This window comes from Mesoplodon densirostris, chromosome 1 (genome assembly GCF_025265405.1).
Source record: "Mesoplodon densirostris isolate mMesDen1 chromosome 1, mMesDen1 primary haplotype, whole genome shotgun sequence".
NCBI lineage: Eukaryota > Metazoa > Chordata > Mammalia > Artiodactyla > Ziphiidae > Mesoplodon > Mesoplodon densirostris.
Window position 1 is genome coordinate 192,757,157 of NC_082661.1, and position 24,457 is coordinate 192,781,613.

General features: G+C 40.9%; 1 protein-coding gene, 1 non-coding gene and 1 pseudogene across 3 annotated transcripts in view; all 3 read left to right on the forward strand.

The window, feature by feature from the left end:
- Positions 1-18,439, forward strand: part of ANXA3 (annexin A3) — a 61,270-nt gene extending 42,831 nt beyond the window's left edge. For both annotated transcript variants that reach the window (XM_060113681.1, XM_060113691.1), the window contains 7 exons: positions 1,368-1,447; positions 5,299-5,355; positions 5,708-5,801; positions 7,114-7,209; positions 11,598-11,656; positions 13,713-13,835; positions 17,862-18,439. In XM_060113681.1, the coding sequence (XP_059969664.1) occupies positions 1,368-1,447; positions 5,299-5,355; positions 5,708-5,801; positions 7,114-7,209; positions 11,598-11,656; positions 13,713-13,835; positions 17,862-17,921 (569 nt within the window). In that variant the 3' untranslated portion in view covers positions 17,922-18,439. The remainder of the gene's footprint in view (positions 1-1,367; positions 1,448-5,298; positions 5,356-5,707; positions 5,802-7,113; positions 7,210-11,597; positions 11,657-13,712; positions 13,836-17,861) is intronic.
- Positions 8,771-8,843, forward strand: TRNAR-UCU (transfer RNA arginine (anticodon UCU)). Its single transcript has one exon. It is a non-coding gene; the product is annotated as a tRNA-Arg (tRNA).
- Positions 18,440-20,683: 2,244 nt separating the features above from the next.
- Positions 20,684-23,323, forward strand: LOC132488876 (Y-box-binding protein 1-like; annotated as a pseudogene).
- Positions 23,324-24,457: the final 1,134 nt, after the last annotated feature.

Here is a 24,457-nt window from a genome sequence, read left to right on the forward strand (position 1 = left end):
CTTCATTTTTTTGGCTTGATATTTTTAAATCAAAAAATTTTTTTCATAGAGTGAAGGAAGGAGAGATGTAACAATAACATGACTATTAGGGAAAGTGATGCCTACTAAATGTTATTATTACTTAGATAAATAATCTCTTTATAGTGGATTTTGTTTACTTCAATTGCTCTGGAAAATTATAGATTTCATAAGAAGAGACTTATTAAAATCACACTGGAAGAATTTCTCTCTCAACACAGTTCTTTTTATTAGATAATCTCACATCACTTTCTATAGTTGTCTTTTACTGATTTGAAAGGACAAGCATTCATATGACTAATTTTATAGCGGTCTTGAGGATGATGCAGGTGGAGTTCAAATAGCCACCTGGTGTCAGCTGCATCCAGGTATACAGTGGCTCGAAGAGAATCACTGCTCCATGGGTGGAACAGAACAGAGATTTAAAATTCAGTGGACACTGCACATCACAGGCTATGCAAAAGGAGCTACAACTATTCAGTACTAAAATATGCGAACACACAGTTGGCATTTGTTATGGGGAAACAGTATGTTTTTGGGAAGCTTTCTTACTTTTGAGAGCTATCAAATAATACATTCTAACTGTATGCGTTAAGATTAGGGTTAGAGTCAATAAAACAGAAAAATAACGGTGGTTTAAATAAGATAAACATTTATTTATCTCATATGTAGAAGCAGTCTGGAGATAGGCAATTCTAGGACTGGCATGACAGTGCCTCAAAACTTTCAGGAACCCAGGCCCCTTCCTGCTTATTTTTATGCCATTGCTCAGATATAGTCCTGCATAGACCAAGATGGCTGCCCAAGCTCCAGGGATCAATCTACACACCAGGCAGTAGGATGGAGTAAGGGACTAAGATTGGCTGGAGCCATCATTAAGGAGATTTCCCAGCAATGTCACGTAGGTCTGCCTACGTTTCATTGCCAAGAGGAGAGCTGAGAATGTGGTCTTTAAGCTGTGTACATTATATCTTGCTTAAGGCCAGGGCTCTATTCCTATGGAAGGCAGACATAATAGAAATTGGAAGGCAAACTAACAGCTTGCCAATCCTAGCTTTCTCACTATACCTCCTTAGTGCCTTTGTCAGATAAAATGAACCATGATTTGATCCAGAATGGCAGTTGTTTCTATTCTTGTGCATCTATCACACCCCACACTGCAGTAATAGTTACAAGAAGAATGTATCCATATCAGAAGAGCACTAAAAGATTTTTTTAAGAAAGAAGAAACAAGATTTATTTTATCAGGTACTCATTCTTTGCCAATGTTGACATTTTAAGCTTTTCTGTGTTTTATAATAATATTTTTTAGTTCATCAAGGCTTAATTTCATTCTTATCTGGTTTCAGTGTATAAGAAGAGTCTTGGAGATGAAATTAGTTCTGAAACATCTGGTGACTTCCGGAAAGCTCTGTTGACTTTGGCAGATGTAAGGTTTTATTTTTTACTTTTGAAGTCCCCAATAAGCTGCATGGTCAATAATAGTTTTTAGGGTGTTTGAAAATAACCAAAGTGAGACGATGAGATTGCAGTTTTCCTTATGAAATGATTTGTTCATCTTACATTTGCATTGCCACCACGCAGTATAATGTTTAACCACCCTCATAAAGGTGTAACATAGTGATGTAACCAAAAAATCTTGTTTTGGTCAGTATATGGATTAAATGTATTTTGATCAGTTTTCCTAATACATTAGAAAATGTTCTGCACCTTCATCTGGAAGGGAAATAATTGTTCATTTCCATTTTGTCTCCATTTTTAAGAACATGTTGATTTTCTTTTGGACTTGAAAGAATATATATTTCTTTTGGTAGCACTTAAATTAAGTAGGAAGCGTGATACAGATGAATTATCTTCAGAGATGGGTATATCAGTCTCAGGATGAAAAAAATGTGGCTTGCTGGAACTTCATCCTTGCCCCCTTTGGAAGAGCTGCTAAACCATTCATCACCACGTGACCAAATAAGACCACACCTTGCCGTCTCTTCTTAGGAGGCTCTTGGTTTTATAAAAAAGGTGGTGAGGTCAAGGATGAGATAGAGTCATAGGTGTGTGTACGAGAGGAAATGATTTAAGCCCTATCTCAACAGCCTCTTTCAGCTGATTTACACAGCCCTTAATATGTGAGAAAATCCCAGCAACCATCCCAGCCTGAGGGTTGAAGCAGCACTTGGCAAAGTGAGGCATTATGCCACTAAGGAACAGTTTATCCTAATTATGGTTTCAGTTGTTTCCAATGGTGACAACCTTATGATGTTTGAACCTACAAACCCAAACTGATGAGGTATCGCTGCAAACATACGATCCCACAGGTCTGTGTTCATAGGTGCAGATCTGCTTCTGTGCACATGAGCACACACGCCCACAGAAGGCAGTGGAGAGCAAGGCTCCTGGGCAGGGTTTCAGAATAAGACCCGGAGTCTGGTGCTGCTCTGCTGCCTGCTAGCTTTCTATGCTGAGACGAGTTACCTTAAGTCAAGCCTCAAAGCCTTCATTTCACATCTGTACAATTAAAATAATAACAGTACCAGCCTCAGAGCGTGTTGTGAAGATTAAGAGAGAAAGAGTGTGAAATACTTAGAGAAAGTTATCAATACGTCAATACGTGGTGGTGCTTGCTTATTGTAATTAATACCAGTGATCATCCACGTTTTTATTATTGGAGCAGAGTGAAAGATGAAAGGAGAACAAGAAGGCGGCAAACTAGGGATGACTAGTTAGAGCAGAGTAGCAGCAGCACTGAAAGAAACCGAGAAAAGAAATCATGCAAAAGTCAGGCAGGCCGGGGCTTCCCTGGTGGTGCAGGGGTTAAGAATCCGCCTGCTGGTGCAGGGGACATGGATTCGAACCCTGGTTCGGGAAGAACCCACATGCCACAGAGCAACTAAGCCCGTGCGCCGCAACTACTGAGCCTGCGCTCTAGAGCCCATGAGCCATAACTACTGAAGCCCGTGTGCCACAGCTACTGAAGCCTGCATGCCTGGAGCCTGTGCTCCAGAACAAGAGAAGCCACCACAATAAGAAGCCTGCGCACCACAAGGAAGAGTAGCCCCTGCTTGCCGCACCTAGAGAAAGCCCGCACGCAGCAATGAACACCCAACGCAGCCAAAAATAAATAAATAAAATAAATAAATTAAAAAAGAAGAAAAAGAGTAATTTAAAAAAAAATCAGGCAGGCATACAAAGACCTAATGTTTGCAAATAGGAACAAATGCATTTTTTAAGTTTTTATTTATTACTTATTTATTTATATTGAAGTATAGTTGCTCTACAATATTATATGTTACAGGTGTACAGTATAGTGATTCACAGTGTTTAAAGGTTATACTCTATTTATAGTTTTCATAAAATATTGGCTATATTCCCTGTGTTTTACAGTATATCCTTAGAGCATGTTTTATACCTGATAGTTTGTACCTCTGACTCCCCTACTCCTATAATGCCCCTGCCCCCTTCCCTCTCCCTGCTGGTAACCACTAGTTTGGAACAAGTGCATTTTTAAAGTATTATAGCCAGATGTTTCACCTATAATTTGCAAAATAATTCAAGCAATCTTCTTTTCCTTCTCCGTCTCCCATCTTGCTAGAACGTGCTGAATTATTTGTGTACAAGCACACGCACTTAGCCACAGAGCCTTCAACAGTAGAGTTAGTGGGGAATCTTTGAGGTTTTGGTTTATTTTAATAGACTTTATTTTTTAGAGCAGTTTTAGATTTTCAGAAAAATGCAGCAGGAACTACAGAGAGCTCCCATATGCCCCTTCCCCCCATCACAGTGAGCCCTGTTGTTAACATCTGCACTAGTGTGGTACATTGGTTATAGCTGATGAATGAATTAGATGATGAATGAATGGTAAAAGAATTAGATGATGAATTAGATGATGAATGAATGAACTGACACATTATTCTTTTTTTCTTTTTTTTTTTTTTTTTGCGGTACGCGGGCCTCCCACTGTCGTGGCCTCTCCCGTTGCGGAGCACAGGCTCCGGACGCGCAGGCTCAGTGGCCACGGCTCACGGGCCCAGCCGCTCCGCAGCATGTGAGATCTTCCCGGACCGGGGCACGAACCCGTGTCCCCTGCATCGGCAGGCGGACTCTCAACCACTGCGCCACCAGGGAAGCCCGACACATTATTATTAACTAAAGTCCATAGTTTACATTAGGATTCACTCTTCATGTTATACATTCTATGGGTTTTGACAAATGTGTAATGTCTTGTGTCCACCATTATGGTATCATACAGAATGGTTTTACTGCCCTAAAAATCATCTGTGCTCCAGCTCTTCATCCCTCTCTTTCTCCCTCTGAACGCCTGGTAACCAGTGATCTCTTTATCTCTATAGTTTTGCCTTTTCCAGACTGTCCTATAGTTGGAATCATACAGTATGCAGGCTTTTCAGACTGCCTCTCTTCATGGCTTGATAACTCATTTCCTTTTTATCACCGAGTACTATTGCACTGTATGGATATGCCACAGTTTATTCACCTGTTGAAGGGCAGCTTGGTTGCTTCCAAGTTTGGGCAATTATGAACAAAAGCTTCTGTAAACATTCATGTGAAAGTTTTTCTGTGGACATTAGATTTCACCTTATTTGGGTAAGCGTCAAGGAGCACAGTTGCTGGGTCGTATTGTAAAAGTATGTTTAGTTTTGTAAGAAACTGCCAAACTGTCTTCCAAAGAGGCTGTCCCATTTTGCATTTCCAACGGCAAGGAATGAGATTTCCCGTTTTTCCACATCCCTGTCAGCATTTGGTGTTGTCACTGTTTAGAATTTTATCCATTCTAATTGGTGTGTAGGAGTATTGTTTTAATTTTCAGTTCTCTAATGGCCTATGATGTTGAGTACCTTTTCATGTGCTTTCTTGCCATCTGTGTATCTGATGTCTAGTCAGATATTTTGCCCATTTTTAATTGGGTTGTTTGTTATCTTATTGTTGGGGTTTAAGAGTTCTTTATATGTTTTAGAGACAAGTCCTATATCAGATATGTGTTTTCAGATATGTGTTTTCATATATTTTTCTCCCAGTGTGTGGCTTGTCTTTTGATTCCATTAAGACATTTGAGTTTTCAGGGGAAGAAACTGCGGCTCAGAAAACTGTGATTTGCTACAGGTTTCATGGCTAGTCGGTGCCAGAACGAGAGCCCCAAGTGCCTGATTCTTTTGTGCTGCGTGGTTGCCACTGAAGAAGCAGCTCTAAGATGCCCTGCTGGTTGGAATGCCGAGTGATGGAATTTTTATTTTTAAAAGGATTGCCCTCACTTTTATCTTCCCTGTCTAGGGCAGAAGAGATGAGGGTCTGAAAGTGGATGAGCAGCTGGCCAAAGAGGATGCCCAGGTTGGTAACAGAGCAAAGAAAACATCTCCTTTAACAATTCTCCCTCCTGACTGCGTTCTCACTTCCACGGCACCAGCTGGGGTCATGCTCTCTCCTGTCCTGTCTGGAGGAGAAGCCTGACACCTGGGGATCCCCTAACCCCACCTTTCTGCCTTCCCCAGTGGTGGTTATTATTCCCCTGGCTCCTGCCACACAACTGTCAGATTTCCAGTCCACTAAAAGTGAGAGACACGGATTATCGATGATCTCAATGACCTGTAAAATAAACTTGCCCCTCTTCTCATTCCACCTCCTCAGAAAGAGACAGAATTGGGTCTGTAATAACATTTAAGTCTTCTCCCTTGTCCAACAGATTCTCTATAATGCTGGTGAGAACAAATGGGGCACGGATGAAGATGCGTTCACTGAGATCCTGTGTTTAAGGAGCTTTCCTCAACTGAAACTGAGTATGGACTTGCATTACAACCCTTTTTTGCACTGTATTGTTTTTGCAAATATTTCAAGGTTTAACATACATAGTTCTGGAAAACGAAGTGAAAAATCGTGATGGCTTTCCCATTTTTATGTACAAACATTTCAGGAAACAACCTGGGGGGTGGGAGTGGGAGGGATGGCAGGGAGAAGAGAGGAGCAGCTCTCTGGGGTGAGAGCATAGAGGAGTGTTCCTGTGGGATGGAGGAGCCTGACTGCACTGCTTCCAGCCCATCTCTTGCCTAGTTAGCCACTTTCCAGGAAAACTAGGCATTGCGGGTGAGTCTTTGTTAATGCATTAATGCAGATTAACATTCAACTTTTTCTGATATGAAGGTAAATGGGTGGGGGGGAACTCTTTTTATCAGACCAACTATTACATGGAACAGCTAAGCACCCACCCCTTCACTCATGCATCTCTCTGAGTCTTTCTGGAAGCAACGGCACCCAGAAGCCCAGATCTCCACTTATTAGGGACATCTGACTGTGGCTTCCCAGTGCTGGTCTAGAGAACAACCACAGTGATGACTACGCTTATGCCGAGTTCATGGGAAAATGAGGAAACTTGGGCGTTAAAATTTCATCCTTTTTATAAAATAATGGCAATAGTATATTATAGTTGCTTTATGGATGTCTTTATTTGAAAAATAAAAACCAAACAATCCTAGATCTCTCCCCAAATTTTCTTTTTTTGAAATTCACTTGGAAAAAATATACTTGGCTTACAAAGTATGCCTACATGCTCGGTGACGTATGTACAGGTTTTGCTTTTGGGCAAATGTTGATCAAGTACTTTGAATGCCTTCTAGTAAGTATGAAGTAGGCTATGCTGCCTTAGGGAATGATTTACTCAGCACAAAGAAATCTTCATAATTAAGATTTCTTTAGCAGATTTAAAACATATTTGACTCATGACCACATTGTTTCCCAGGTGCTGCTATAATTTAAAAGTAGCTCACCTTACTAGATAAATTATTTACCTTTTAACCTTTCAGGCTATTTTAAATGCTTACAGCCTGGGAATGGGGAGGGAAGAGAGGAGAGAGAGAGAGAGATTGATCATTGAAGAAAATGGCCTATGAAGTTCAGGTTTTATTGTAGATGACATTTTTTAAAAGTAATAAAAAAACAAAAACTTCTGTGCTGAGTTTTTGATGGTTTAAAGGAGTTTTTGAGCTTGCCACTTAATAGCTTGATTTGCTGCATGTCAAATCACAAACCACAATATATTCAAGTGTGGTCAACTGGGATACTTTAAATGTTTTTGTGATGCTGGGTTTTTTTTAGCATTTGATGAATACAGAAATATCAGCCAGAAGGACATTGAGGACAGCATAAAAGGAGAATTGTCTGGGCATTTTGAAGACTTACTGCTAGCCATAGGTAAGCCCTTGAGTGCTTATAAACTGAGTTACTTTGCACTTGTTTTAAATAAATCTCGAGACTAGCTCTTTTCACCTCAGAATCCTGACTGATTTCATCCTTATGCTCCTCACAGACCTCAGCACAGTCCATGGTATACACAATATGCTCAACAAATATTGTTAAATGGAGGCCGGAAGAAGTTATCTTTTTAGGTCTTCCTTTGCCGTTTAACTCTGTATTTGTCTTGTTACCACGTTTGGATCATCAACTCCTTGAGAGATAAAAATATTACATTCTTACTGGCATTTTTATGGAGCCTGTTGAAAACACAGACCTAAGCCCATGTGGTAATTCGTCATATTTGGTTATTTTTGGCAGTGGCCTCCCAAAGTTAAACTCAGGTCGGAACTACAGATCTCCTCCCTCTTGGTGATGCGAACAGGGACTATGAAAAAGAAAAGAAGTCCCAGACTGAATCCGTTCCTGGAGAGACACATGGATTAACAAGCAGACAAAAACACAGTTATATAAGCTGATCTGTCTTCTCAATCAGGTCTCTGCAGTCTGTGCTTTTAGGAACCCAAAGAACACCTTGCAAGAAAGATTGCATTCAGAGAAAGGAGACACTCTTGGAAGACAGGATCCAGGGACCATTCTAGTCAGAGTCAGGCAATTAAATCTAAGTGCTTGTACACACACAGGATTGTTCGGAATCCTAAATAGCAATCCTAAATTGTTATGAACAATCCTAAGTTGTTCAGAATCCTAAATATCCAATTTTGGGTGGCTGTTGGGCTTGCTCCAGGCTGCTTCTCCATTAATGCCAGGGTAGGAGTACCTGTACTCCACACAGCTTGTCATTTCGCCAATGAAAAATCATATCTAACATCCATCATGACAATTAATAACTTCTACGGTGAGTTAAAGATAGCTGATGTCTAAGGGTAACCTCCTCCGGGGTGAGCCTCTGATTCATCTTTCAAATCTTAATTACCATCTCTGGAGGGTGAACTCCCCATTAGGGTGCCTCAAATTGTATTTTTAAATAAACACTCATCAGGCACTTACTATACGCTCAGCATTGTGCTAACCTCTTTACAAATACCAACCCATTTAAGCCTCATAACAATCCCATGATTAGGGACTATTATTACCCCCATGGCAAACCTGAGGCACCAGAAGGTTAAGTTCCTTCCCCAAGTAACCCAGGGAAAGTGTGGTAGAGCCAGAATTCTAACCTAGGCACTTGGGCTCCACGGTCTATGATGTCAACCAACCCCTCCAAAGTGCTGCAGCGTAAATAGAGACTGAAACCTGCATATATCACACAGTCCATGCTCAACTATTGATATTTTAAATTGCAGAAAATATCCCAGGGAGCAAGCACTCACTAAAGTCTGGGCTTTAGTTTCCTCCACATATGTTATTTCATTTAACTTCTGAGCCTCTCTTCAGTGCCAAGAATAGGACTGTTGATCCAAATGCCACTTAAAATATATGACTCTGATTGATTTGTTAAAAGATAGGCCAAGAAGGAAAAAAAGCTTCTTCTTCAATTAAAAAATATGCATCAGGGACTTCCCTGGCAGTCTAGTGGTTAAGACTCTGCACTTCTACTGCAGGGGGAACAGGTTCAATCCCTGTTCGGGGAACTAAAATCCCACAGGCGTACAGCGTGGCATGGCCAAGAAAAAAAAAAAGAAATTAGGGATTAGCCTCCATAATTAGCTCTGAGAATATTCCAGTGGCAATGATATAGCCAGTTAATTTTTTCCCATTTCTTTTTTTAATATTTATTTGTTTTTTATTTTTTAATTTTTTTGGCCGCATCAGGTCTTAGTTGCGGCACGTGGGATCTTTCGATGTGGTGCGCATGCTCTTCACTGCGGCGTGTGGGCTTCTCTCTAGTTGTGCTGTGCGGGTTTTCTTTGTCTAGTTGTGGCACACGGGCTCCAGAGTGCATGGGCTCAGTAGTTGTGGCACGCGGGCTTAGTTGCCCCATGGCATGTGGGATCTTAGTTCCCTGACCAGGGATTGAACCCATGTCCCATACATTGGAAGGCAGATTCTTTACCACTGGACCACCAGGGAAGTCCCTCCATTTCATATTTTAACCTTTACATCAATTTTACTGCTTTTTACCTTGCCTGCTGTAATATTTGAAAAACTTTATTGAGATGTACAAATTCTTACTTCATTGAGCTAAGAAGCATTTTTGGAAATAGACATTGAATTATATACTAAATTAGGGCTATAATATATATTATTTTATCAAGTAAAAGAAAGACCTTATAATTTAATTTAAAGTTCAAGATATGTCACACTTTCATTTTCTATTTCAGTCTACCATTGGAATACAACAGTTTTTTTTAATCTTTATTGAGATATAACTTAAGTACCATAAAATTCACCCAAAGTGTGCAATTCAGTGCTTTTTAATGTCTTAACAGAGTTGTGCAACTGTCACCACTATCTAAGTTTAGGATATTTCCATCAGCCCCAAAAGAAACCCTGTGTCCCTTAACAGTCACTCCCCACTCCTCCCTAGCCCCCAGCCCCTGGCAACTACCAATTTACTTTCTGTGTTGATAGATCTGCCTGTCCTGGGTATTTCATATACAAGGAATCTAATACAGTATGTCAACGCATAGCTTTTGACGTGAAAAACCATCTGAGTTCTAACATCTTAGAAATGCATGGTAGGAAGATTGCTAGCCGTCAAATCTGGACTTAGATAAGGAGAGGCTTTATTCAAAGAGACTATTTCAATAGGGAGAATAGTTGAGTCTCAGAAATGTACAAGAGTCTGAAAATCAAACAGAAAAAGCTTTTCTTTTATGGGGAGGAGATAAACAGACCTTAGCAGAAACTTTCAAAGGGAAGTTGGACAAGCAAGGGGGCATAATCGTTGGGGGTTGACAGGAAATGTGTCTCGCTGTGTCAGCTGATTCTCAGGACCAGCTGAAAAGGGGACACGTTCTGCATTTCAGCATCTGCTCAGGCTGGGGGCCAAGCTAGGGTTCAGGGGCCTGTATGGGGGAGGGGAGAGGCCTGAGTAAATTTTGGTAAAGAACACAGAGGGTAAGAAGCAGGCAACTGTGAACACTGGGTCATCATAATGAACTTCAGTGGACTCCCTGATTTTTAGGAATTTCTCTGAGTTTCCCTGCTGGGGTTGGGTCTTAAAGCAAGCTTCCTTATACTGCATATGCCACCATCTCCCCAAATATTCATGAGGAACAAATTGTGTGTTTAAGAACATAAAGCAGAGAACAAGGTAAAGGGTTATGAAAAGAAAGGATTCTCTGCATTTAGTCTGGGGTGAGGGAGATGATTGAAAAGCTTAATAGCTTAAAAGTGGGCATAAAACTTTCAATCAAATGATTAAGCCTTGCTGAATATAACTTTGAGAAAAAAATAGGTAATATCAATTTTCATCCTTGATTTCTTCTCAGACAGCTTCAAATCTATAACTGTTTTCATGTTTCTCCCAGATTCCATGTTTCTAATATATTTCTCTTTCTGTTTCCCTTAAATCACTTACACAAAAGGCCTTTTAGCTTTCCTTAAGAGAGTCTGAAAGGCATCATGAGAAAGTCACTATTCTTGTTCTGTTCTCCAAAATTCATTACAAAATTTCTTCACTTTTGGTCAGATTCCTACCTAGAGATCAGATTTAAGATGATAAAAATAATTGTTGTAATAAATAGATTTATTCCCTACAGAATTTTCTAGTCCTGGCTGTTTTCACTTTACTTAAAGGATAATTAATTTGCTTATGTTTTTGTCTATTATCTTTTTCTTATTCTGCTTTACTTGTTATTTCAAAATAAAGAATTGAAAGATTGTAGTATTTTTTTGATAACTGAATTTAGATTATAAGTGCTGGTTCTAATGTAATTAATCAACCTATAAATTCTAATCCAGTCATTTAAGAGAAAATCTTTCCATTGGAAAAACTGGTTTTAAACTGAGCTGCAGTGCCCCTGCTTACCTAATGAGCTATTTGGAGCAACACCTCTGCAGTCTTTAGACCCAAGCTATTCATCAGTAGTCAAAGATGCTAGAAACGGAGCAGTGGTACACCCTAGGGAGTTATCAATGTAAGCGTAGGTGTTGGTGTGTCTGGGATCTGGAAATGAGTCAGCGGCTGTGAGAGTTTCTTTGGCAGGTAATTTTATTTTCCCTGTGGCTAAGGATAATTACTGTGCTAAAGTTCCATGCAAATATGACATTATAAGGCTTTGAAATTCAGGTTAAGCATTCATTCACTCATTCTAAAGAAAAGCCAGGAATGGGGAGGAGAGTGGTATGGTTACTTAAAAAAAATTTTTTTAAACGTATTACTGTAGAGTAACTCAATTTCTATTAAATGAAACTAACATTACTTTGCTTTTTTATAACAGTCTGTTGTGCAAGGAACACGCCTGCCTTTTTAGCTAAAAGACTGCACCAAGCTTTGAAGGTTGGTCTGGAAATTTCATATATATTCTTAACTTCCCTCAAGGAGAATGTAAAAATATTGCTTAACGTTGATGGAATTTCGTATTTCTTTTCCACCTTGATGAGTTCTCTTCTGTAGCTAATGTGTCTAGTAATTTGTCTCATTGGTTGCTAATGAGTATCCTAATCATTACAGACGTAGGTACGCTGGAGTGTTGAGTAAATCATTTCCCCCACTTCACGGTAATGTGGGCAGTCAACTTGTTTTAGGATGACAGACCTCCAGCGTGAGCCAGTAGCCTCTCAAGCTGCCTTACTTAAACCAAACTGCGTCAGCAGCCTTTCATGATACAGCAACCCTGTGTTTTCTCGTCTGCTGCCACTGCTAGATGGGGAGCTCCAGGAATCTGTTCAGGAGGTTTTCTTGCTCTTTTATGTCTTTAGACCCTCAGACTGAGCCTGGCACATAGAAGGTGCTTACTTCAGTTTCTTCCTGGACATGTCCTGTGGAAGTCCATGTGCTCCTACAAAGCTGTGTCCAAAGTAAACACATCATTTTCCTCACCTCACCTCCCACCCCAATCTTGCTCCCCATCCTGCATTCAGTCATCTCAGTGGATAACCCCAACAGGAACTAGCCTTGCCCAACTCGCTGAAGTTATACCTTTCCTCCCCAGCCTTGTTCCCTACGCATCAGCCACATCAGCCTTCTTTCTGTTTCTTGACTATGCTGAGCCTCTTCCCACATCAGGGTCTTTGCGTGTGTCGTCCTCTCTCCTCCAGGTCTGCCTATGGCGGTCTCCTTCTCATCTCTGAAGTCTCAGCTCAGATGTCACCTCCTGAGAGAGGTCTTCCCTCACTACACTGGTCAGCTGGCTTCCTTTCACTCACTCCTTTCATCCCATGATTCTTACTACCATGTACTTGAGCAACTTGTTCATTGTCTTTACTGTCCATCTCCATCTATTAGAACGTAAACTGCTTGAGAACAGAGATATCATCTGTGTTGTTCACTACCTTATGCACAGCACATGGTACAATGTCTGGCACATAGGAGGTGCTCAATAAGCATTTGTTGAATGAATGAATAAATGAAGAGTGTCACTATTCACCTAACTCTTCAGCGAGAAATGTTACACTTCCCTCTCCTTCATTCTCCTCCAATGATATATTACGTTTTGTCAATCAGCCTTTATGAGCATCTCTTCAATCTATCCATTTTCTCCATCCCTACTGCCATTATTCTAGGTCAGGCCATCATCATCATCATCTCTCTGTCTCTGTCTCTGTCTCTCTGTCTCTCCCCTTCTCTCTCTAGTTATGTAATCATCTCTGGATGGGTCCCAAAGCTTCTAGTCTTATTCTGTTATCTTCATCCCACTCTTGCCCTGCAGTCCATTCTTCATACTGTTGCTGTCAAAGGAATTTTCTGAAACCACAAATCTGATCTGATCTCAACACTCTCATGTTTAACAGATTGCAGTAGTTCTTCACACTTGGGATAAAGTCGAATTTCATTTCACGGTTTACAAAGTCTGGCCTTTCTAGACATATTTCTTGCTGTTCCTTCTTATTATTTATGTTCTTGCCCTAAACCATCACACATGCTCTTTCCTGTATAGGAACACTTTTTTTCCTCTCTGTAAGAACTCCATTCCTTCTTCCCCTGGCTGATTATTTAGGCCGCAGCTTAAATACCACTTTCTCAAACAGACCTTTCCTAATCTTTGATCTATCTTAGGCCTCCCGAGCATATGCTCCCATAGTACCCAGTAGTTCCCGTATGTCAGATTTTATTGTAATGGCCCATTTTCTCACCTGTATCCTTTATAAAATTGAAAGTTTAACCGGGGCATCTCATCTCTGTTTTCAGCATTTGACAATGCGATGGCACAGACAAAATGCTCAATAAATATTTCTTGAATAAATGAATGATGATGTTTGATGAAAAATGAGTGAAGGAGAGTCACAGTGGTTGAATATTTTGCATACCATTATCTATATCCTGTAAATATAGTTCTGTATGTTGTTTTGTGAGCAATGAGATTGGTATCGTGGACACTTGCATTTCTCAACAGGGCGCTGGGACTGATGAGTTTACTCTGAACCGAATAATGGTTTCCAGATCAGAAATTGACCTTTTGGACATTCGAGCAGAGTTTAAGAAGCAGTATGGCTATTCCCTACATTCAGCAATTGAAGTAAGTCTCTTCTTAAAATTAGCAAAACATATCATGCCTCTCTCTACACATCCTTTTTCCCTTATAATTCTCAAAACATGGAGATATGTGACTTAGGTTTCTCTCTCTTGTCAGTGTGTAAATGTGTTTCCCGAGTTTAAAAGAGTAATAACAAAATATCCCTTAAAGACAGTGATTATTTTTCAGCTCTAAAATCCCAGGCACATAAAAGACACTCAACATTTTTTTCAGGTTTAGTGGCCACTAATTTTTCTTCTTTTGTGAATTGCATATGCAAGTTGCTTAATCTGTTTTTTATATTGCAGTATTTTAATTTATTTCAGTTTTTCTTTCTGACAGTAGAAGAAAAGTACATATTTTAAATTTCTTCTTTGTTTGACTCAAAAGATAAAATCGTTCTGCACCTTGGAGTTCTTTATTTCAGGATATAGTAATCTTTCTCATTCTTTTTAACAGCTGCATATCATTCCATTATTTGTATATTTGTACCTACCACATCAACAGATGTTTCAAGTTTCTTGCTATTATAAACAACACTGCAATACGCATATACAATTTCATAAGGTACAAGTGTATCTGAGGGATAAGTTCTCATGAGTTGGTAGGATTGCTGAGACAGATGTAAATATATCCATAATTTTGGTAAATATTATTGACTTCCACTGCACCTCAGTTAGTCAACTAGATTCATTCACCAAAATCGTTTTTTTTTTTTTTTAATGAGAGCTGTTTTTTTTGTACTAAACCTTTGCAGGAAAAGATGCATGCCTAAGTTGAAATAGAAAACTTATTCAAAAAGACAGCTGTCAGGCTGTGCCTGGGGCTTAGCACAGATTTCATCAACTGCTCATACTCAACGAAATTTGAATCCATCTGACACATTACAATAGTTTCAATCAACAGAGAAAGATACAATAACGTTAACCAAATTGTTTTTACCAAGGCAGAAAAGGAGAGGCATATGTTTTATAAAGATTGCCAGTAACAGAGTTGCAACACGAAAAAAGCCTTCAGTTCACCCTTGGCAAACTAGGAAATTCAGTTAACTGGTAGCTCTCCCTGCCCCCCTCCATGGTCTGGGTAATTGAGGCTTACTGTATTAGGAAACATTTAAGCAACGTGTATCTATCTTGACAGAAAAGAAAAATCCATTGCTGCAGAGTTCAGTGTGTAATTTAAAATTATCTAAGGTTTCTTCACTTCTGTCACCTAACTTACATTATCAGGTAATCTCATTACATTTTCAAGACTGATGAATAGGATGTTTTCGATGGTTAAAATTCTGTAATTCAGGGCTTCCCTGGTGGCGCAGTGGTTGAGAGTCCGCCTGCCGATGCAGGGGACACGGGTTCGTGCCCCGATCCCGGAGGATCCCACATGCCGCGGAGCGGCTGGGCCCGCGAGCCATGGCCGCGGAGCCTGTGTGTCCGGAGCCTGTGCTCCGCAACGGGAGAGGCCACAGCAGTGAGAGGCCCGCGTACAGAAAAAAAAAAAAAAAAAAAAAAAAAATTCTGTAATTCAGGAGCTAGAGTTCCATTTTGTATATCATCCCAGCCTTGGGTTCCTCTTCCTTCCGCCTTTAATTTAGACATTTCTCTGCTCATTAACACCTTTCTCAAATGATGACTGCAGGGGAGGAGAAGAGGAAGAGAGTAGGTGAGAACAAATCTGTATTTCTTATTACTTAATAATAGGATCTTAATTTAAAAATTGGATGAAATTACAGTTTTGGGTAGATTTCCTTTATCAACAAGTTGAGTACCTATTTAATAAATAGCATAATTCCAGGGTCTTTAAAGGAAAATATAATAGCTACCCTCAATTAATTCATAATCTATGTGGAGACTGAGGTGGGCATAAATAAAACAATTACAAGATAATAGTATGAGTTACCACAGTATTCTGCCTAATAATATTTCATATTGATAGTATATACTAAAATGTGATATTATAAATGCCAAGAAATTTTTTTTAAAAAGAGAGAATAAAGTGGCTGACATAAAGAAATAATATGAAACAACATGCAGTTAAATACTAGATTATGGGGTACAGAGGACAGCAGTATAGGAACTGAGAGTAAAAGACGTTTGGGATTAGATAGGGAATATTTCTTGGGAAATGGGTCTTGAGCTTGCCTTTCAGGTGAATAAGCATGTGTTAAGTGCCTCCTATGAGCCAGGTGCTATGCCGGTCAATAGGGTCTCAAAGGGGAATGCTCTAGAAACATATATGATGAGAAGTAGGAGGATAAGAATTAATGAGGCACTTGATTGATTAGGAGTCTACCTTGGGAATATGGAAAAATAAAATCTGAGTGGCAATATGCATTCAGTTGAAAGGAAGACTTGAGATCACAGAATTAGTATTTCATTCATTCCATTTAAAATACTGAATGTATATTATGTGCCAGGTTCAGGATTACAATTATAAGTAAAGAAAAAAGTTTTCTGTCCTTATGGAATTAGAAATAAATGTAAAATTACAACCATGTTCAATGTAAAGGAGATTGTGCTATAAGATCACATAACAGGAGGATTTGACCTATAGGAAGGTTATGATTCAGATCTAAAAATGACTAGATTTAACAAGGCGAAGGCTGTGGGGGTCAGAGGTCAGCAGAGCCTTCTAACAAAAGGAATTGCAAGTGGAAAGACCTCGTGGTGGAGGAAACATTAATGAAAATTGAGGCTGGTGGGACCAGATCATTCAGGACTTTTTCTGACAACGTCTAAGGATTTTGTCTTGCTTAAGAGCGACGGGAGGCCAGTGAAGTGTGTAAATTTTAAGCACATAGTGTCATGGCCAGAAGTATATTTAGAAAAGATCCCTGTGTCTGTGGAGAATGAATTGGACATAAGATAGAAGGTATGTGGGGTGATGAGTTACTATATTAGGCATATTAGAGTAGCTCTGACTGTAACACAAAATAGTGATGCAAAGCTACTGGTAATACAAAAGGAGGAAAGAGCAAAGGCTCAAAAGATATCTAGGAGTTAAAACTTAAGGGACTTGGTATGACACCTTGGTGTGAGGAGAAAGGAAGGGAAGGAGTCGAGGATGACTCCCAGGTTTCTAACTCCCAGACTCATGACGAACATGGCATCTTGTACTGTAAGCCTCAATCTCACCTGGTATCTTTTCTGAACCAAGATCCTTTTTTGGCTAGCCTAGGAGAGAGGAACTGGGAAACATACTCTGTGGGGATGTAGTTCATTTCACTTTCTTAAGTCAGGAAGTATAGTTTGGTGTTAAGGAGCCAGGTTAACTGGGTTCGAATCCTCCCTCTGCATTTATTCACTATATAGTTTGGGGCAAATTTCCCAACCTCTGTTTTTCTCGTTTTACTTATCTGTTAGGTGGAGCTACTATGGTATCTACTGTACAGAGTTATTATAAGGGTTAAAGTAGTTAACCCTTAGAAGAGCAAGTGTTTGATAAATAGTAATATAAATACTATTAAAACTATAATTTTCTCAAGTTTTATGAGAAAAATAAGATTATGTAATATTAGGTAATTGCTGCACTCATTTTTTTTTTTTTTTTTTTTTTTTTTTTTTGCGGTACGCGGGCCTCTCACTGTTGTGGCCTCTCCCGTTGTGGAGCTCAGGCTCCAGACGCTCAGGCTCAGCGGCCATGGCTCACGGGCCCAGCCGCTCTGCGGCATGTGGGATCTTCCCGGACCCGGGCACGAACCCGCGTCCCCTGCATCGGCAGGCAGACTCTCAACCACTGCGCCACCAGGGAAACCCGAAGCACTCATTTTTTTTAAACCCAAATTGAAATTTAATTGCAGTATATCAGGAAGAATTTAAACATCATATATTATAAAGAAGATGCTAGGCTGGAACAGGATTACACTCAGGTGTGAATGGATGATGGAATTACAGGTGCATTTCACTAAATGGTACGGGTCATGAGCCTTACACGCCAGCAAATCCCCTAGTGCTGTGCGATTTGATTCATTCACGGTCCCCTCATTATTTACGCCATGTCTGTCCTTCTCTCCATCGGTCCTGTTCCTTGCAGTCAGATACTTCTGGAGACTATGCAGTCACACTTGTAAAGATCTGTGGAGGAGATGACTGAGTCAAGAATGTCATTTCTAAAGGCTGCCTGCTCCCATGACGGACTTTTCCCACAGCTCTAATTACTTCTTTCTCGCAGTGTTTACAAGTACAAGCAAGGGTCAAGAGCACCCTGTTTCCCTAACAGAAATTTTCATCGTTCCATAATAATAACAACAAAAAAGTGATTATTATCGTAGAACATCTCATCATAATGTAGCCGTTTATAAATGAAATTTTTAAATGATATTAAGGATCTGCTAATACTATCCAAATTATATTACTGCTTTGGAAGTGAGACTCTTTGTACAGTTCTAAAACATTAAATGCAAAACAGTGTAATACAAGTTCTTGCCTCTGTAAAAGGTAATCTGTTTGTTGTTATCATCAACCAGCATTGTTTGGTACCTGGCACCGACGACTAATGCTATTTTAAAACATGTTTTGGTTATAAAGCTGTTGCTGCTTCCATTTGTCTATCGTCCTATTAATCACATTCATCCTTAAGAAAGGAATAAAAACTGTATGTAATGTATGTAATCCTGGCTGTATGTATGTAATCCTGGTTTCCCCTTTCTCGTCTGATCAAGCTAGAGCAGTGGCAATGCATAATAATTTATTTCAGAAAACATCTGCTGAACTACTGATCTAACCATTGCCCATCTGAATGGCAAGCATGAATTGTGGTTGTTTCATGTTAAATCCTACTTTCCCAGAAGGGGTGTTTAGAATCAAGTTTCTAAGATATGCTTTTCCTCTAAAATAAGTTGGCAAAACTACACATTTCAACAAATCTTTCACGTTACCTTTGAAAGGGACCTAGGATGAAATACCTAGACCAAAAGGAAATATATAAGGTAAAAAATTCTAGTTGGAGTTATTAGTCTGGACTAAAATAGAAAATGATAGTTGTATGAGAAACAGAAATAGTGATGTCCAGAACTTTTAATCAATGGATGCCACTGGTCAACATTTCTGAGAGCTTTCAGAAAGATGGAGAAGATATTTCTCATTCTGAGATTTCCAAAATGCTTATGGGAACAAAGTACAGGGATTTAGAATCCGCATACCAGGTTTTGACATCCTGCCCTACCATTTACCACTCTGTGATGCTGGGAATTATGAAACCCTGCTAAACCAAAGTTTTCTCATCTTAACAGCACTTACCTCTCTCTTAGGTTTGCTTTTTTAAAAAAAAAGATTAAGTAAAATGATGCCTATGAAGCACTTAGCCCTGTGCCTGGACATGGCAAGTGTTCAATTACCATGTTATCATTTACTATATTACCAAGCAACACCAAAATGATCATGACAGCATTGCAACCATTCTTCAATAGACTTCAGTTCACCTACCATGTGACACACCCTGTGCTAAGTAAGTGTTGGGTACACCAGAGGAACGAAGACTCGTTTCCTTTGCCCAAAGAGCTTAAAATCTGTTTAGGGAGAGAGACCAACGTGGTGGAGGCTTAGAGTACAAGGGGAGGTGACCGGTGATAGGCAGGGGCTAGATTATGAAGGTCTCACAGACCATGCTAAAGAGTTTATAAGCAAGGGAGAGTCATGGAAGGAGCATTCAAGGAGGATTTCAGCCAGGGAAAGGATGTGGTCAAATTTTTGATCAAGGAAGAGGAATGTTTGGGAGAAGAACGCTAAAGGCAGGGAGCCCACTTGGCAAATTAATTCTCTAATTAATACTAGAAGCATCAGCCTGAGCTAAGATAATGGCAAGGGAGAAAAAGGGAGGGGGGAATATACACACTCAAGACGTATTTAGGAGGTAAAATTGACAGAACACAATAATCAAAAGGGTCAGGTGTCAAGTATACCCTCACGATTTTGGCTTAAGTGATTTGGTAAGTAAGTGTCTCACCAAGCAATAAACCATTGCTAATACTCATTGAGTGCTTACTGTATATCAGGCACTATGTTAAACAGTGTAGTATATGATAAATCATTAATCCTCAAGGAACTTTCCAATGTAGGCATTAACTCACAGATACAGGAATGGAAGCTTAGAGAAATTAAGTAACTTGCCCATTGGAAGAGTCAAGATTTAAACCCAAGCAGCCCAACTCACAGTGTCCAGGCTATTAACCACTATTTTGCCTTGGAATTTATCCCACTCCAAAGCCACTGTTCTTTTCAACCCTAGAACTTAGTTATTGGAATGCAGGGATTTTTGTCTGTTGCATTCACTGCTATATCCCTAGTGTTTAGAAAGTGCTTGGCATGCAAAAGGCACTCGTCTATAGCATTGCATGTCATGTATTTTATTTATTCTGACTGCTACATATCACTCCATTGTGTAAGTCATATATTCATAAGTATAATTTCTAGGAGGCCACAAAATTGCCCTGGGGGAAGTAGGGGAAGCATCATTTTATGGGTTTTTCCCTTTAACGGGTTCTGATCCCCAATTTCCCATGTCGGGCAGCGGTTGGGGTGGAGATGAGGATGGGGAGTGGGTCCCACACCAAGAAGCAATGCTCTGATACCAGCTGGATGTCCTACAATTCAACTCAATTCTGACACTGTCTACCTGGTGCTAGCAAACCCCATAGGTTAAGGGCTCAGTCCTATAAGACTACCCCCCTCTTCAGGTGCCAGTCAAGGTTGTCACCTGTGCTTCTGACTGACTGGCTAAAGATTGGAGTTTCCATCAACCTCCACCTTGGGTGTGACCAGTTTGTTAGAGTGGTTCACAGAACTCAGGGGAACCTTTACTTATGTTTAGAAGTTTATAATAAAAGAATATGGTAAAGGATACAGATTAACGTCTAGATGGAAGGGATGCGTAGGGCAAGGTGGGTGGGAAGAGGCATGGAGCTTCCATGCCCCATCTAGGCCCACCCCCCATCCCCCTGCCCAGTACCTCCATGTGTTCACCAACCCGGAAGCTCTCCGAACCCCAGACTATTGGAGTTCCATAGAAGCTTCATCACGTAGGCTTGAACGATCATTAACTCCAGTTTCAGCCCTTTTCCCTTCTCAAGAAAACGAGGGGCAGGGCTGAAAATTCCAAGCTTCTAATCATGGCTTTGTCTTTCCAATGACCAGCCCTCATCCAGGAGCCATGCAGAGTCGCCTCATTAGCAAAGACCAAATATTAGGACAAAAGATACTCCTAATGCTCTTACCACTTAGGAAATTACATGGGTTTTAAGAGCCCTGTGCCATGAATGAGGGGCAGAGACCAATATATATGTTTTCTATTATCTCACCAGGGATTCACTGTGTACTTTGTCATAAAAAAGGATAGCTACTAAACCATTGTGAAAGTCAATGTAAATGTTATACATCTCTAACTTCCTAGCCCAGTTCCCTAGTCAGAGTAGGTACATGACAACTCTTAATGACAATTATTTGTAAAGTGGGGTCGTAGATCTTTCCTGCCGTTTGCACCAGGTTGATGTAAGGAGCACAGAAAATAATGCTTGGAGCTACTGTGAAAAGTATTGAATGCTATTCAAACGTGATGTAGAATTGATAGTAAAATTATCATTTTTTGTTGTATATATGAATCAAGGACTTACTATGTGCTGAGTACTACGCTAGATATTTTAGATCTCATTTATTCTCAGAGCATGGTTATATGTGTCAGTGTTATCGCCATTTACAGATGAGGAAAATGAGGCTCAGAAAGGTTAGGATACTAGTCCAAGGTAACACAGCGGGAAAACCAAGGTGTAGGATCTAGGTCAGATGGTGTTTGTGCATGAGTGAGTGTGAAGAAACATAAGAACAGGAAGGGAGTGGTGATCACTGGACAGAACCCTGCAAAGAGAAAGGAACTTTGAGATAATGAAAGACTCCAAGGAAAGCTCTCCTCCAGCTGTACTCTCCTCCTTCTTGCCTCCTATGCATTGGGCCAGCTGGTAGCTGCTAAAAGTATGTTTCTGATGATTCTGATGGAAGGTGGCTATCTAAGGATGGAAGGTTATTACTGACCCTTCCAAAGAACTGCAATATTTATTTAAATGTTTAAATACTACATGAGAATGAGAGGGGCTGTATAGAGCACAGGACAGTGCGTGGTTTAGTGCACGGGCCCTGAGGTCATGCTGCCCAGATCTGTGACTGTAGGCAAATTACTTGACCTTGCTAAGTCACCTCTTCCTCACCCTTAAAATGGGGACAGTGGTAGTTCCTACCTCATAAAGTTATTTTGATCATTACACAAGAAAACATTTAAAAGGTGGTTAACACAGAGTTCGACCGGTAGCGGGAGCGGAGGGCGGACCCCAGAGAGCCCCGAGCAGCCTCACCGCTGCCGCCGGCCTATTTACCGTCCCAGCCCGGGAGGAGCCGCAGCTGCCGCAGGGGGCCCCAGTCACCGTCGCCGCAGCCACGAGCAGCGAGGCCGAGACCCGGCAGCCGCCCGCCGCCCCCCGCTCTCAGAGCTGCGGACCCCAAGCCCCGCACGACGGGCAGCGGCGGCGCAGGGCGCGGCGGCCCGGGCGGCCTCACAGCGGCGGCGCCTGCCGGCGGGGACGACAAGACCATCGCATCGAAGGTTTGGGGAACAGCAAAATGGTTCAGTGTGAGAAAGGGGTGTGGTTTCATCAACAGGAATGACCCCGAGGGAGATGCATTTGTTCACCGGACTGCCATAAAGAAGAAGAACCCCAGGAGGTACTGTCGCGCTGTAGGAGATGGGGAGACCGTGGAGTTCGATGAAGGAGAAGAGGGTGCGGAGCAGCAAACGATGCAGGCCCTGGGGCGGTGCCAGCGCAAGGCGGTAAACGTGCCGCAGACCGCGACCCGTAGAGCCGCTCTCCACGTCGCAGGGGTCCTCCACGCAACCTCCAGCAGAATTACCAGAAGTGTGAGAGTGGGGAAAAGGCGGAGGGATCCGAGAGTGCCCCCGAAGGCCAGGCCCGACAGCGCCGGCCCTACCGCAGGTGCCCACCTTACTGCATGCGGCGACCCTATGGGCGTCGAGCACAGCGTTCCAACCCTCCCGTGCAGAGAGAGGTGATGGAGGGTGCGGACAACCAGGGTGCAGGAGAACAAGGTAGACCAGTGACACAGAATATGTATCGGGGTTATAGACCACCGTTCCGCAGGGGCCCTCCTCGCCAAAGACAGCGCAGGGAGGACGGCAGTGAAGAAGATAAGGAAAATCTAGGAGATGAGACCCAAGGTCAGCCGCCCCCTCAACGTCGGTACCGCCGCAACTTCAATTACCGACGCAGACGCCCAGAAAACCCTAAACCACACGGTGGCAAAGAGACAAAAGCAGCATATCTACCAGCTGAGAATGCGTCCGCTCCCGAGGCTGAGCAGGGCGGGGCTGAGTAAATGCTGGTTTACCATCTCTACCATCATCCGGTTTAGTCATCCAACAAGAAGAAATGAATGTGAAATTCCAGCAGTAAGAAATGAACAAAAGATTGGAGCTAAAGACTAAAGTGCTTGCTTTTTGCCTGTTGAGCGAATAACTAGAACTATCTGCGTTATCAATGCAGCATGGGGTTTTTATTATTTTTACCTAAAGACGTCTCTTTTTAGTAATGAGAAACTAAAATGTAATGACAAACGTGTTTTTTTTTAAAAAAAAGCCTGGTTTTTCTCAATACACCTTTAAAGGTTTTTAAATTGTTTCATATCTGGTCAAGTTGAGATTTTTAAGAATCTCATTTTTAATTTGTAATAAAAGTTTACAGCTTGATTTTTTCAAAAAAGTCAGCAAACTGAAAGCACCTGTTAATAAAGGTTTTCAATTAAAAAAAAAAGAAAAGAAAAAGATGGTTAGCATAGTGCCTAGCGTATAAGCCCTCAAAAAATGTTAACCAGATCATATTATTATTACAGTGTATTATTCAAGGGCCATGTTTTTTATTGCCTCCAATATCCACAAGGTGGCAGGTCGAGTTCAAAGAGGACCCCATGGCTCTGTGTCCCAAAGGCAAAACCTATTTTAATTGTTTCAGAATAACTGGGACAATTATGAATTGTTCAGAAACATCTTCATTGTCTATAGAATGTTTGTCACGGTCCAGGCATCTTACTGTTGGTGAAAAACCCTTCTTAATGGAACATATGGATCATTTAATTTAATCCTCTGTTTCTCACGATTCCCGGCACCATCTGCATTTACATGAAATGTATATTAACTCTTCCAGGGATCACCTGGACGAGTACATTCAAGTCATCTCGTTATGCACTAAGTTTAGTCCCTGGAAGACTGTGAAGAGGAGACAACGAGCAAGATGGAAGGAGTCCTGGTCTGTGTGACTGGTGAACTGCAGAAGGCAGGAGATCTGTACACCTCATCTTAGAGTGACAGGGTATTTGTTCATGAGAAGCTATAACAGGGCATATTGAGGGAAATGTTTAAATAGTATAATTCAGACTTTTCTTCTATGTATCCTCTTTTTCCATTTCCCTAATTTCACATCATATTGCTAACCTCCAATTTCTACAATTTTACTTTGTCTTTAATGCATTGGTTTTGGGGTCAGATCAAACTGGGTCCCAATCCTGACTCCACTACCCATGATGGCAGTGTTTATAGCAGCACATATTTGACAAATACTTCTTAACACCACCATT